Source organism: Genypterus blacodes, unplaced genomic scaffold (genome assembly GCF_046128005.1).
Source record: "Genypterus blacodes isolate CSIRO-AG114 ecotype Tasmania unplaced genomic scaffold, CSIRO-AGI_Gbla_v1 ptg000152l_1, whole genome shotgun sequence".
In the NCBI taxonomy this organism is placed as follows: domain Eukaryota; kingdom Metazoa; phylum Chordata; class Actinopteri; order Ophidiiformes; family Ophidiidae; genus Genypterus; species Genypterus blacodes.
Genome location: NW_027466954.1, coordinates 75,773 through 92,020, shown reverse-complemented (window position 1 = coordinate 92,020; position 16,248 = coordinate 75,773). Strand labels below are relative to the sequence as shown.

Sequence of the window (16,248 nt, the reverse complement as noted above, 5' to 3'; positions counted from 1 at the left end):
CCACTCAAAGTCGTCTTCTTGTCAAAGTGTGTGTGTGCGTTCAAGAGGCACCCACAGGTTCTCCTCTCTGAATGCTCCCTGCACATTGTGGTTTAGAGGTAGAGACCGACAATGTTCAACCACACACACACACACACACACACACACACACACACACACACACACACACACACACACACACACACACACACACACACACACACACACACACACACACACACACACACACACACACACACACACCGCGATCCATTAAACGGTGCCTTCGCCATGGATAAGTAACAATGTGTAACTTGTGGATTTCAAGTGGTGTTTTTGTTTACATTAAGGTGTAATAAAGTTAATGATTAGACATATTGATTAGCTCCTTCCTCCCTTAGCAACACCCAGGCTCAACTTTGCCACTTAGTTGGATTAATGTGTGTGTTTGTGTGGAACCGAGGCTGTATGAGGCAACATTTATTTTTAATGCATTCTGGGAGCCTCAAAGAATGGAAAAGTCCACACAAACACGCACATAAACTCACACACACACACACCTCCATATGGTCAGCTCATGTAAACACTTTCCCAGGGTTTACTGTTCTTGTGGGGAGGTTCTCTCCTTTAATGCTGTGTGGAGCTGGAGCTGCACACAGACTTCTTATTGCATTCAGTCCAGTCTCCAGTGCAATTAGAGCCTTTTCATTTTAATCAGTAGCTCATTGGAATGTAATGGCAGAGTGTTACAGGCATTAAACTGCTATTGTGTCACTGGTGTGTATGTGTGCGCAGGTTTACATTGCACCCACAAACCAGACTGCACCTTCTTTCACAAGGTACAAAAGCTGGCATCCTTGAACACAATGTCTCCCCCTCCCGCTCATCCACACACACCCACTGTTTCTCCCCGTTCATCCGTCCTTAATGGAGGCTCCATTGTGCCACGGCACCATCCTCCTTCATCTTGCCATCTGCGTCCATCTTCCATCATCAGTGGCCTCTATTTGAGCCTCTGACTGAAGCAGCACACACCTTGAACTCCCTGCGGGTCACAGTGTTGCCTCGTAGAATGTCTCGGAGAACAAAGTTGCCCGGCAACACTGATGTCTACGGGAAGTTGACTCAGTTCTCACTAAAAGGATTTGTACTTGGGGTGGATATGGAGCAAATGCCTGATTGCATATACTGTTCAATTCTTTCTTTTCCCCTGTCTGCCTGCTCTCATCACCTGCTGTCTCTTTGTTCCTCACTTTGATGTCGGAGAGAGGACAATGGAGGATCTGTGTAGGGAAATGTTTTACTTTTTCACGAGATTTCATTACTAGATTGGAACCGGTAGCATTTATCTGTTGCTCACAGTGAAGTAGAAACTAAAATACTGCTCTCTGAATGTTAACATGTTGTTCATCTTTAAACTTGTACTCCTATATTATTTCAAAATGCTAATAACTCAGCATTGCATTCCTAAGTGTAGTGTAGTGTGTTGTGTTGTTAGCCTATGGTTGTCTGAGCTCTTTGGGCTTCCTTCCTTCACACACATTGAATAGCAACTTTATTGTTTTTCATAATCTTAAAGTGAAGAAGAGGACGCAGGGTTTCTGTTGGGAGGGGTCAGAGGCTATGGCATACTTTATATCCTGGAGACGAGTTGACTGACAGGCAGGAACCATGTAGGGCGTGGGGACAACTTTGACCAATATTGGATTCCAGTGCTCCAGCTCTCTCTGCGACACACACTCTCCATCATGTGCAAAATGTGACTGAATGTAAATGAATTGGAAAGCAAGAAGGCAAACGTATTTGTCGCGGTTGTTGTTGTTGTTGTTGTTGTGAGTTGAAACTGTTGTCTGATTCCTACAGATCAGCTCCATGACGCACGGAGACTGGTAAACTGTCACCATTGCTGCTGATGAGCACTTGTACTCATCAATGTTGCATCGGCGCCGGTGTTTGAGTGACATGTCTCCCTCTATACGTTTGCAGCCATCTAATGAGTTCACCCGACATCTGGCAAGTGTGTGTGTGTGTGTGTGTGTGTGTGTGTAAATGGAAGGATGTACAGACACCATAACTAATAGTAAATAATTAGCTGGCTTGGCTGGCAGTTTTGACAAGCTGCTGGGATTCATCTGCTTTGACAGGTTTTCATTTTTCACATATTGTTACACAGGAGGAGTGAGTTGAGTACAGTCTATATGTGGAGACGACAAAACATAAACAATCTCATCAATCTGAGAGATGACAGGAAGAAATTAAGTAAGTTTCAAACTGCTTAAAGTAGATAAATGGCGGGTAGCACTGACAGATTATTGAGATGTGAAATGAAAGGCGTGCAGATGATAAACTGCTCACTGGATCCATAATTCTATTTATTTGGCGGTCTATTTTCACGCTGTGTTCATTATGAAGTTGCACAGCGTGTCTGCGTCTGCACAAGGAAGAAATGACATCATCGTTTCATTACAATATGGTGCGTTTGTAATTAAAACGCTTTAGACTTCAGAGGCAACAGTGGCTGACGGGTCAATCAGGTCAAGTGATTGTTTATTCAGCCTCCTGCGGTGATTGAGCACTTTGAACCGGGGGGAAAAAATTACTTATTGCAATTTGGATTGAAATCGAACACAATCTGAACGCCATAATTGGTGTACACAGAGTAACGGCCCTCTATTATGCTAATGAGAGCAGATTTTAATCAAGCATGTAAACATTCCATTGTCCCGCAGTCCGTGTAAGAAAAGCCGCACATGCATTTACACACCGGACCCTCCGGCCTCGCAAGAAGCTGATTAAGCAGCGAGTTGTGTTCCGCTCAGCCAAAGACGGAATCCTTTTACTTCCATGCATAAATCTAGGAGTTGGGGAGAGTCTGTCAGACGCTGTGTGCGGCTGTAATTAGGAAACTCACTGAGGAATGTTGACAATGGAGACTGGCTTACCTCTTTGACGTTGTGTGTGTGTGATGCGAGCTCACAACACAACGCTTCAGCTTCAGTACTCTGGATGGTGAGGAGGCAGACATTCAAAACTTGAAACGAGGCCAGAAAAGCACCGCTATGCTTTTCTGCGTTCTCCTGGAGCGATAAAAGTGGAAGAGGACAGAATAATTTAATTTGCTGCTTTCTGGTAAGTGGGAGATGGAGAGGGAGAGGGAGAGGATGAGAGATCTGCCTCCTGAGTCAAAGGATTGCAACTGGGCTTTAGTGCGTTTACAGGAACGAGGGGAAAGAGTCTTTTTTGTTTTTGTTTGTGTTTAGTATTTAGCTTTTGTCTGCCTGCTCTTTCTCCCACCGTCCCCTGAGACATCTGCCACTCAAAGGCACAAACACTCCACGTCTACAGCTCATTAGCAGCCTCACAGAAAACCGTGGCGTACATTTCCATGTGTCAGCGGGATTGAACGGTGCTGCGCTCGAGCTCGTGTAGGACGTCTGAGGCCGATGTTTGAAGGCTTGAAGCTTCAGCGGGAAGAAGCAGAGCTCTCTGGTACGGATGTCTGCAGACTAGAGTTTGACAAAGGGATAGAAATTCAATTGAAGGTTTTCTATGAGTCTGCTTGCAGTTATGTATATTGACTGCTCTCACACAGCACAGTCCCATAGTTGTTCTCTGAATCCAGTTAAATTGTTAAAATGTTGCTTTTGACATGGATAAGCTGAAGTGTAGTTTCCTTTAAGTGGACCTGGTGCACCTACAGGATGCTTTAGTGCTTCTAGATCAGTCAGTGGGTGGATGGGTTGTCCGAAGGTTGGATCAGATCATGTCCACATCTCAACTGAACTGCTCCAGACTTCATGAAGTACAGTTGTTGTTGAGCAGAGACTGTACGGGATCGGCTCGGTCTCGTCTGTGTAAATGTGTGTTTGTGCCATCAAATCTTTTTTCAAGTGTGTACCCGGCTCTGCCGCCGTTGTGTGCAGTGTTCCAGTTTTGCTACTCGTGTCCGTCTGCAAGTTGTTTGTGTGCACAAGCACGTCCGTCCGTCCGGCAATCAATCCACCAGGGTGTTAAACAAGGGATTAGTTCTGCTGTCAATCACTGTGGCCGAGGTGAGTGAAGAGACGACACGCCGCCTTTGACAAGTTGTGTCCCCGGTAGAAAGACAGACAGGCACTTGTACACACACACAGGCACACAAGGGAGTCCAATTCAGAGTGACATTCGGTCCCTGGAGGTGTTGGTGTACTGTAAACAATATTGCTGCTACTCAGGCGCATAAACGGCCCACCTGTCTGTGTGTGCGTGTGCGTGTGTGCGTGTGTGTGTCCCATTTTAGACCTCTAAAACCCACAATTTTTGCTCTGGAAACATTATTAAATATTCCATCAAACACCCATCCCGAGGTAAATGCTCTGACTATTCAGATTTCAGTAAACCATTTTGTGCGTGTGTCTATTTTTGTGAGTCCTTTCCTCTGAGTCGGTGCGACGTTGACGTGGACGACGTGTTTGTGCAGCTGATCAGCGATTGTGAGCCTCAGTGAGTGCTGTCTGAGCGATGCTTTACACATTCATCTTCATTCCACACACAGTCGGTGATGTGAAACAGATAATCTAGAAGGGAGTGAAAGACGGATTGTCGGGTAAACGGGGCGAGAAAGCAACAAACAGTAAAGTGAGAATCACGCAGAAATGGATGGATGGAGGAGGGTAAAGGGAACCAAACAAGGGAATGAAAAGAGTAAACTATTAAAGAACGGCAGAGAGGAGGGCTTGGCGGTGGGAGGATGCAGGGACTGAAGCAAGCGGAAGTGAGGCGAAGAGAAAAGAGGTGTAGTATTGATTCCTCCTGCCAGCTGAAGGGAAACTGAAGCCAGCTGTACTTTGTGAAATCGGAGATGTGAAGGTGGAGGGATGGAGGCGAAGAGTGGGAAGCCTCTTCTTCACTGCGCCCTCGCCCCTCGCATCACCATGCAGAGTAAACACACAGGAAAATGTGAAGAAAAATGTTCTCTCTACGTTCACACCTTCCATTATCTCCATCTTTCGAAAGCATGTGGCTACAGATTTACAGTTTTTAGGCACACGTGTATGACGAGAGGAGATGGAAAGGGAAATCAACAGAGCACAGTCTTCAGTGAGTGCGAACTAGCACGCAGCAGACTCACACACACGCACAAATCACCAGTGAGCCCTAAGTGAAAATGCTATCAGTGTGGGCACAGCTAAGCCTGCGGAATGAAACTGGAAATGGCTTTGCTTGCATTGCAGTGTAGTGATGAGCAGGAGAATGGGAGCAAGGGGGAGATGTCCTGCTCCTCTCTCTCCTCCCCTCTCTCCCCCCGTTTCACTCCAGCAGGGGCTGTTAATGAAGTGATGTCACTTGGAGACCTCTGCAGTTTTCCTCGTTTAGCGCAGCATTATTTGATGTTGTATAATTGAACGCCTTCCCTCCACTTATCCACTCTCTGCCTCTCTACACTTCCCTCCCTCTCACCTTTGCGTCGGTGATTGTGTCTCCTCTCTCTCCTGCTCACTGTCATGGTTTCTCTTCTCTCACCTTCTCTCCTTTTTCCCCACGTTTTCCTCCCTCTCCCTCTCCTCAGCTTATCTGCCTTGTCTTTCTAATTCTGGGACCCCCCCTCCCTCTTCACCCTTTGCTCTCTCACACCCACAATCCCTCGACAGGTGTGCGTACGTACGTGTGTGTGTGTGTGTGTGTGTGTGTGTGTGTGTGTGTGTTTGTGTTGTGTTCATCACTGCTTCGACACTCCACTGGCTTGTACTCTTATCAATGCTCCATCTTATCTCTCTTGTTTTCTCCCCTTTTCTCTTTTGGCTTTCTCACTCAGAGTTAAACAGTTCTTCTCAGTGCGGAGCTGCAGTTCTGTGTGGTTCAGTTTACTAATAATAAATAGATGTATGCTCCTGAGACCCTGCGTTCTCGTTTGTGGACATTACATTTTTCCCTCCCTGCACCTTATACATCACTGTGCTCTCCTTAGACCTGTTGTCCTCATGTATGGACATTGCCACTTTTGTTTTATAGTTATTAGGTCCCCTTTATCCCAAGTAGAGAGGAGAAATTAAAAATGCACACACAATAAATGTCCGGGTCTCAGGAGGATGTGTGAAAGAGGGCCGTGTGCTGTTGGTCCATGTTATATAAGGGGCTTCCAAACGCATGGATTCATTCTAACATAATCAGTGTTTGTCGCAGTGCCGACCAATGTTCTTATATCGTGTCAAACGCTTTCTAAAATACCGGAAAAAAAATGAAAAATGCACATTCGTCTCCAAAAATGCTGATTTAATGCATTCAGCCCGGGGGGGGGGGGGGGGGGGTGTGTGTGTGTGTGTGTGTGTGTGTGTGTGTGTGTGTGTGTGTGTGTGTGTGTGTGTGTGTGTGTGTGTGTGTGTGTGTGTGTGTGTGTGTGTGTGTGTGTGAGATGTAGGACACAATTGCACTCCTTCTAAAAACCTGAATATGCATTAGGCTGACATACATTTTGAACGATGCAACATAGTTGTCACATGGGAGTGGATTGACACATGGCACAGTTTCACATGCACGTCGCACATCCAAAATTAGACGCACACAAACGTATGTGTACACACACACTACACAGGCGCCACCTTGTATTTTTGTGCCATTCTGTGTCTCCTCTTGTCTCCGTCTCTCTGCTCTCCTCCAGTTTCTCGGTTTCTCGCTCCTCCAGGCTGTGTCAAATGCTGCAGTGTGGGTGTCACACACACACTACAGCCAAATCTCATGGTGAAAGAGAGAGAGAGAGAGAGACACACACACACACACACACACACACACACACACACACACACACACACACACACACACACACACACACACACACACACACACACACACACACTCTGACAGGCAGTGTTTGGACAGACACACACACACACACCACACACACACAAATGTAGTGGTACGAAGTAGAAACCCCATATCTACCTGTACTGCCTTTTGGAAACCGTGAGAAAGAGAGTGAGAGGCATTGAAAGATGGAGAAGAGGAGGGTGGGAGGCAAACAGGAGGAGGAGGGAAGAGTGAGATGGAATGAGGGAGAGCATGAGGAAGAGGAGGCTGGAGGAAGAGAGGAGAGAGAAATGCTATTTGGGTTTATTTTGGTGCCAAGTTGCTACTACACGTCTACTTAGCTGGATTTGTGCGAGTCCAGTTGTGCGTCACTCTTTGATCACCAGCCAGCTGTATTTATTCCTCCATCTCATCGTTTCATAAACAACAAGCTCATTATGCTTTCATTAACTGCTGACAGAGCGACGGGTGAATGAGGGCAGACAGATGCAAGAGGGGAAGAATCAGAGGAGAATCTGAGAAATAAAAGCGCTAAGTGAAAGGGAATGATGGAGAGATTATTGGCTTTTATTCGAAAAGTAGGAATAACACACTTTATGAAGAAGGCTTTGGGAGGGAATGAAAGGAAAATATGAGCTGGTGAACAGGCTGAAGAGGAGGATGAGATGAAGGAGAAGAGGAGTAGCTTTAAGAACCTGTCTGGGTGTGGATAAGACGTGAGAAAAGGGGATTTGAAAAGACTTGAACGAGTCAGATATTAGGGTAATGGGATATTTAGCAAGATTTAATAATATCCTGACTTTTTGACCCCTTTTCAGTTTGAATCCCACTGCTTTTCTATCACTGCAGTGGACAGTTTCAATATTTCAATAGGTTGGAGAGCTTTATGACAACCTTCTCCTTTGGCACGATGTCATCAACATGATGCTCTTGTCGCCTGTTGTCAGATGTGTGTGTGTTACAGTAATTGCATGTAATCCTTCTTCTCCAGGTCAAACATAGTGGATACTTTCAGCCGCTCCAGCATGAAAGAACTTCTCCCTAGGAATTGAGAGGTGGCAGCTTGATGTATGAGTGGAAGAATAGATTGCGGGATAATCTGGAGAAGAGCGATGAAGACGAGCCCACAGACGGAGTGAAGGCTTGTGTCGTAATGGGCCGGAGAAACCGACAGACACTGAAAATGTTTTGGGCTTACATACACCGTATATCACGGGCAGTGGAATGGAGCCAGAGTCGGGGAAAGGGAGGCGAACGCAGAAGGAGCTGGTGCAAAATTTTGAATTGCATTAATGGGAAAAACTTCAGAAATGACTGAGCTGCTCATATTACAGGAGAGTCTTTCCTGCAGCCCTGTGTCTTGATGACGGTGCTCACACTACACAACCCAGCACAGGCTTATTATAAATCTCTCACCTGGGAAAGAGAGGGCAGAAATGGTTTCTTCAGACTGGTACACCGGCTTCTGCTCCGGGGACTTTTCATTTATCCGCTCAAACTGGAGCGTCATCTCAACCTTAGCTCCAATAATTTCGAACACTGCTAGAAAAATGTGAGGGCATCTGTTATGGCTCCGAGTCTTGGTCGGCACTCTTGGGGATTGGAGTTGGAATTCATTGTAGCCTTTTAGTCGTTGCCTACCTCTGTGGATCCTCTGTAGCTGTGCTGGATCCGTGTTCCGTGTAGACCCATGATGGTGCCTCGTCTCGTCTGTGCAGATGTACACTCCACTTGTTTCTGGAAAGCGAAACCATTTGTGTCGGTTGCAGGGACACCAAACAAATGCACACAGGTGGAAGTCGATGTCTGCTGTCAGTGAGTTTTCGTGAAAAGGCAATAGTTGAAAATCTGGAGTTTTCTGCAGGTATAAACAGTGGGAAGAGAAGAGTGTGGAGCCTCGGGGCCAAGAAGGTAAAGGAAAAATTGAGAAAATAAAACAATGTGTGGCCGTGGAAACCACACATGCTCGGCGTACACTCGCCCTGTCTCACAGCGTCTTTATGATGTCATAAAGTCTGACAGTTTGGTTGCCTTGCTTGACAGCAAATCTGCCCACAGAAACTTTCTCAGCAATACGATTTTTATTTTAGGGGTGGGTCTTTGTCTCTGTCCCCACAGTATATCTAACACAATGGCCACACTTTGCACTGTGATGTATGCTTTTAAATTAATTGATAGTAAACCTCAGATTTTACGAGCCCACATCGCCGCGCGTCCACAACAGGCCTATAAGTTGCTGTAAGGTGTCTTCCGTGGCCACAGTGATTTAAAATGTGTCCGCGCCGGTTTCCTCTTTCTCGCTTCCCGTCTTTATGGCTGAATTGTTTTTCAGACTGTGTACAACTTGCTTACCTGTGCTTTGTCTGATAGCAATACAGGAAATCAGAAATAACTTTGCATAAACTTCTAATAGGCAATGATGTCATGCTACATCATTTGATAGAAGCATTGGAATGATGGGTCTGCATAGTTATCTTAACAGAACCTTTCCAACCCTGTACACATACGAGTGTGTCGGTGTCGTATACTGTATACCTCTTCTAGATCTCTCTCTCTCTCTCTCTCTCTTCTCTCCACATTCCCTTTACTTTGTCACTATTTGTTGTCGAGCCATCTGCTCCATTCACCAGCTACCGCCCCACATCCCTCGTGTCCTTTTACTTCCCCTCTGTTCCTTGTACGGCTCCCTGTCGTGCCATCTGGGCATCTTTGACCCCCCCAGCCCTTAGTCACTCTTGACTCCTATATCTGTCTCCCTCCTTTTTTTTCCAGTTAGAGGCCGATCTCTCTGAAGGCTAGTTGTGAGGAGGGGGGAAGAGGAGAGTGATGAAAGCGGTGCAAAGGACAAGTGCCACAGACTGAGAGATGATGGTGGAAAAGTTTGGGCTTTTTTTTGACTGGAAGCCATGTACAGGGACAGGAGATGAAGGGAGGAAAGCAACAGGAAGGATCAGAGAGCTGTGAAAAGACGGAGGGTGTCAGAGAAATGAATAACTCACACTTCAGAAAGTATTCATGTAGTTTGACGAACGTGTTTTGCCCTTTTGGGGATTTGTGTTAGTAAATACAACCATGTAGCGACGGATGAATGTGCTGGTTTAGATGATTGGAGTCATGATTATGTTGGGACGTCTCCCTTTAAGTGGGGAACCCAGGTTCAAACGTTGATGAATCTTGATGATCGTCCTTCATCAATGTGCCGGAAGACGAGTGTGGAAACATTGAGATATGACTCTGATGTACTTGGATAGGTTTCAGGACCGGATGAGATATTCTGTTACATGTTGCATTTACATTTTTAGCAGATACAAACCTAAGTGAGGCTCATGTAACACACACACCCAAGTTCTTATCCAGGCTTCAGTTCAGGAGGAGGTCTTTGCCATGACGATGAGCATGTGGAGATTATAAATGATAGATTATAAAACTCAAAAGTACACAGAAATGTATGGTTTGGCTGTTGAGCCTCAGCAGATTTTATTTACCTGTTTTGGTTTTTGGTCCAGAGTGATTTTGCATACCAATGTTGCAGCAACTGACAGGAGGAAGTGTCGGGCAGAGAATCAGCATAAGAAGGGAACATGAAAGGAGAGGAGGGTGGACGACTGCAGAATGTGGAACAAGATTTAAGTGTGAATGATTGAAGAGGAAGGAAATGAGTGATAGACATAGAATTCTGGTCAAACTCTTTTTACATTACAGCTGGAATGAAGATCAGCATGTGGGTGCATAGGGGGATTTGGTGTGTGTGTGCGTGTGTTCGTGCACCCGCTCGTGTTCATTATGAACAGCATGAGCTTTGTTTGCCTTGGGCATATGGGATGCTGGTGCGTGAACAGCATGATTAGAGTGTGTGTTTGTGTGTGAGGCCTTTGCTTGTGTAGATATTGTTGTATATATATTTTTGTGCGGGTGGGTGAGAACGGCTTCATTGGCAGGTGCCTGTAGCAAAATAGATTAGAGAGGGGGCACCAGTGAATCGCAACGTGTGTGTGTGTGTGTGTGTGTGTGTGTGTGTGTGTGTGTGTGTGTGTGTGTGTGTGTGTGTGTGTGTGTGTGTGTGTGTGTGTGTGTGTGTGTGTGTGTGTGTGTGTGTGTGTGTGTGTGTGTGTGTGTGTGTGTGTGTGTGTGTGTGTGTGTGTGTGTGTGATTCTGTGGTTGTATCAGTAATGAATCAGATGTGAGGTGTGTGTGTGTGCTGTGAGTTTGTAAGCTGTAATTGAATCCCATTACAGACGATCTTTGCACCAGATTAACTCCAATCCCCACGAGGGGGGAATGAGTCCAAAATAAAGGAGAAGCAGAGAGAGAAGGAACTCTAAACCTGCATCCATGTTAACGTGGCTTAGAGGCGACAAAGTGAAGTGAACTCATTATAATGAGAAGCTAATGTGCCCCTATAAAGATGATCTGTTGTCTATATGACCAGTTTCCTTCATCTCCTCCCTGTGGCCGTCCCCTCTGCCCCGGTGTCACTCTGAGAAATTGGGTGTTCTTGTTGGATTTACTGGAAATTAAGATGTAATGCTTTCAGCCCTGATCATCCTTTCAATTTCACCCAGCCAGAGCGCCACAGATTTGACACCTCTCCCTGTTCTACACACACACACACACACACACACACACACACACACACACACACACACACACACACACACACACACACACACACACACACACACACACGATGAGCTATATCAAGGGCCAATTCCAGAATCTCTGAAGGTATAGGAGAAGCTACAAAAGAACATTTCAACCACTTTCAGTCTCAAGGAATGTCACCTTAAACTGAGAGTCCTGCCGTACCACACACACACACAAGCGTGCACGTGAACACGCAACGCACACTGTGTGACAGCCATTTCACCGGTCATTGTAATTGATTAGACCATTGATTTGTTTGTTGCCTGTGATGCACAGGACTCAATCTAATCTTTCACTTTGTGCTGGTGCACACAGCTGCACCCACACTGGGACGTGTAAATCTGTTACTCTAACCCATCAGTCAGACTTCCCCCGGACATTTCGTGACCCAGCAGACCCGCACTGTTCTCTACAGGCTGCTCCTTTGCACATAGAGACGCCCACTGTTGGACATCACATGAATTACAACCCCCCCAAAACACGACGTCAATGTCTATCCTCCTTCACATCATGTAACAAAGCAAACGGATTCAAGATGAAGTCTAGATCTTAGACAATCGAGAGGAAACTGCTGCTAAATGAGGAAACAGCCGGGACAGTGACGGTCCCTCCATCACCGCAGCTCCCTGGCTTCACCTTTCCCTCCCTGATCACTCATCCTACTTTACCAATCCACTCTTTCACTCTCTCGGCCTTTGTCCCCCCCCGCTCAACATTTGTATTCCTGGCCTCTTGTCCTCATTTGATCCGTCCATCCATCAATCCCTCATTAACCCCATCTCTTTGGGCATCCGTCTTTCTGCTCATTTCCCCCTTAACTCATCATGCAGTTTTCTTGATGCACTTTCTTCCACTGGCTCTCTGTGCTTTAAAGTCTAAGCTCTCCGTCTCTGTCACTTCCATTCTGTGCGGTAGACCAGTGGACGTCGATGAGTGACTGGAGGAGTTCAGCTCAATCATGCACACGGGGACTATTCACTGGTCAGCAGCAGGAAGGAAGGAAGAAAGCTAAACACATGTTTGTATTTGATGCTTTTCCCCTTGTGACATGTTTTGGTTAGCTTTTGCTTGAGTTAGCTCGGTGATTTGCCTCTCGGACATTGCTGTTTTTTGTAGGCTTGTGTTTGTGATGCAGGGAAAGCTAAAGTGGTTGTGTTTACGTTTTTCCTGCACTCAGATATTAAGTCATTTTAAATCTATAATTCATCTCCTTTCATTAGCACACTAATCCATTTTCATTCAAGGCTCTGAAGTGTTTTCTTTGCCCTGCGTCCTTGCAACATTTAATGAATGGAATTTTAAAAGAAGTCCGTTTTTCTGTTCTTGAAATGTTTGCTTACATTTGTTCAGTACTCAGATATTGAGTTCATTTTGTATTTTTTCCTTTATTAAGGCCTTTATGCACTTCCATTGACCTCAGCGGGGAGTGCAGAAGGAAATGAGCCCAAATGACTCCATCTAGTTCTTTGGCACGATAGATTCGTGTTTATTAACGTGCACTATCCCTTTAAGATGAATCTATTTTAGTGAAAGAAGTGTGTGTGTGCGCCCAGGTCCCCTTATCTGTGTTTGAGTGCCCTTTTTGGTCTCTGTTTGGGCTCATTCATATATCTACAGTTGAGTCTACTGGTGCTACTTTGTATGTGTGTGTGGGTGTGTGTTAATGTGTGCTTGTATGCTTTAATGAGTCTCTGTGGTAAAACTAGCGGGGAGCTACAGATGCCATAAATGAGACTAATTTCTCTCTACAGAGCAGAAATCCGCTGTGTGCATCTGAATATTTCTGCGCAAATCTCATTTTACAAGGATATGGTGAATATAAATACATGTGTTGTGTTCAAGTGGTGTGTGTGTGTGTGTGTACCGAGCTCCTGATCTGTGTCTAATTTCCCCTCAGAGCTCCTGTTGTTTGTGAGCTTTCCTCACAACAAACCTAATTCTTCTAATTATGGATTTAATAACTGGTTGATAAGATGAAGCCAGATGAAACCTGCCACACTAATAAAGACACGCGCACACACACACACACACACACACACACACACACACACACACACACACACACACACACACACACACACACACACACACACACACACACACACACACACACACACACACACACACACACACACACACCGTTGTAGTCCTTCTACATGAACACATTTGTATGCATGTACCTACTGTTTGTGTGTTGTGTGCGTGTATGTGCATTTCCAGGTTCAGTAGACTAATCATATGTAGTGCTGTCTCTTTCTCTCTCTCTCACTCTCACTCTCTCGCTCACTCTCTCTGCAGTCCCTCCTCCTCTTTTCTTCTGCCCATTTGATAGTCTTGACATGGAGTTCACTTATGTGAGCCAAATGTTTTTTTATTTTCTTTCCCTCTGAAGCAGCGATGAAGGACTTTGTATCAAACATTTCATTTGTATGCGCTCTCTCCTGAAACTCATCTTGTTTCTACCAGACTGCCTCAGCCTGCCAGCAGAGGGGAAGAAACTAAACACAAAGAGGTCTTTTCAGTAAACCGCTCCAGATAGATTTTATTAAGGTTTGCGTGCATGTGGCTGCTTTAGTATTTAACATCTTTGGGATTTTGCGCTGCTAATAGGCCCTAAATTAATTATGATATTAGCCATTTCTCTATTTGTTTTCTACAAATAATGGGGTTCATTTTAAATTGTACTTTTGATTATGGGAACGATCAGTGATGTGGCTGCATCTGTGGCACTTAAACAAGCCCATCAGATCATCAAGAGTTTTCAAGAATATGTATGGGAAGCACTGTAGTTGGTATAGCAACACGCCGATCTCCATTAAAGTCACCTTGCCTCACCCCGAATAGAGGCATGCTGAACATCTAATAGAGCAGAAGAGTAATTAAGCTATATTTTAACAGAAATGTTCACTCACTGGTGCATGAACATAAATAATTTAGTGTGGAAAAGAACCAATTTCTCGAGCGCTAACCAAAGACTGGATTATAATGATGCTAGTGTCTAACACTATAAGAATCTATAATAAAATGCGGGTATATACACTTTGTGAAGACGTTTAAAGGCCAGTATGCAGTATGTTGTATATAGTATGTGTGTATGTAGTATGTACTGTATGAAGGAACCAGCAAATAGTTAAGGGGGTATTCAAAAATGTGACAAAATTCTGTCAGTTTTAGTTTTCTTGATGTCAGAGATGTTGATTGAACTCTTGTGCTGTTAATACCACGTCATATTGAAAGATGTTTCTAATATCTTGCCCGGCTCATTCACATTCATGTAAGGTGCAGAATCATGGAAAAGCCTTTCAATACTGTATAAGGATGTGATAGTGAGTGTATGGGAATCAGAGATGGAGTCCTATTACCACCCCCAAGTCTTGGATTATCACAAGTTGTTCTATTCAGTCCCATCATTAGTCAGGCACTCCATTTCATTACACACTTATCAGAGATTCTTTGTGGCTCACTGAACCTGTGGCCTTGTGCTGTACACCTGCTACAATAATAGAAACTGTATATATATAATTATTCAGTGTACATCAAAACTATCACATGTTCAACCCTCTGTTCATCTTATGCCATCAGGATCTCTCCCAAAGTCAGAGTGATGCTTCACAGAGGCACCGCTGGTTCTTTGTAGCCCACATTTCCACAACAAAAAGCCGAGCTATTGGCAGGGAAAATGGGACACCAAAGAGCTGCGGGTGTAGCTTCAGGGGGCAGAGGCAGCAACATTTAGAAAATCTCCAGGAAACAAACAAACATTAGACTGGTGATATTAGAAATGTGAAACACCGTGTGGAAATCACAGAGTGGTGTGTCTGAGACGCAAACACACTTTCAGGGATTTGTTTCTTGAGGGAAAACCCAAGCAAATTAGCGAGTGCAGAGACAGAGCAAAGGACGGAATATTCCACTTTCATCTTCTGTTCTGTGAGCGTAGGACTGGTATGAATGTCACACAGGTCTTATGAAAGCACAAACCCAGCACTTTAACTGGCACCTACTGTACGCCACATCTATGGAGACCTTTCACACGGAGAAACTGAATCTGATGGTTACAGGGTTCTAATTGCAGCTCTGTAGGTGATAGGCAAAGAGAAAAGTAGTCTTTGATCGTGGGTTTTCAATAAATCCCTCCGTGTCAGAGTCTAGTACAGAATTGCAAAGAGAGGATATAACAAATGAAACAAACGGTGTTCTTTGTGCAGTTAAGTGGTCGTATGCATGGAGGGTTTCTCCTTCTTCTTCCATGGCTCATTGAGATGAATCACCTTTGTCTGCGTTTTGTTTACACACTCTTACCCAACTATTACTCGATTATTTCACCCACTCCCTTGCTGTGTTTTACTGTAGGTGGGCTACGAGAACGCAGGGACCGTGGAGTTCTTGGTGGACAAACACAACAAACACTACTTCATCGAAGTCAACTCCCGACTCCAGGTGGAACACACGGTGACGGAAGAGATCACTGAGTAAGTAACACATGTTTGTTTGGATGCTCTGGGTTTAGGCTGGTGGACAGCTGGATAGATGATGTGTGTTTGTGTGTGTGTGTGTGTGTGTGTGTGTTTAATATGATATGCAGTTAATGGCTCCTATGCTGAAAAGTTGGGCTGGAGGAGACAGAATGATTCATAGGGGGAAACGGAATTTGGCAAGAAAAGTGCAAAGAAGTGTGACAAAGGAAGAACAGGAAGTGAAGAAAGGGATGGATGAGGGTGAGAGAGGGTTGATCAGTAAGAAGAGATAGGTGAGTGACATTAGAAGGGAAGAATGGCAGAGCAGGTGGATCAGTGAATAGCTGAAAGATGAGGTCAGAGAGGGCGAGAGAGGGTGGGATTG

The 16,248-nt window shown here is 45.0% G+C and overlaps 1 protein-coding gene across 1 annotated transcript in view; it reads left to right on the top strand.

The window, feature by feature from the left end:
- LOC143012594 (pyruvate carboxylase, mitochondrial-like) overlaps positions 1 to 16,248 on the top strand; it is a gene marked incomplete at its 3' end in the record, with an annotated part of 91,913 nt that overhangs the window by 20,573 nt on the left and 55,092 nt on the right. Inside the window, exon 10 of the mRNA XM_076165802.1 lies at positions 15,760 to 15,878. Coding sequence (XP_076021917.1) covers positions 15,760 to 15,878 — 119 coding nt within the window. The remainder of the gene's footprint in view (positions 1 to 15,759; positions 15,879 to 16,248) is intronic.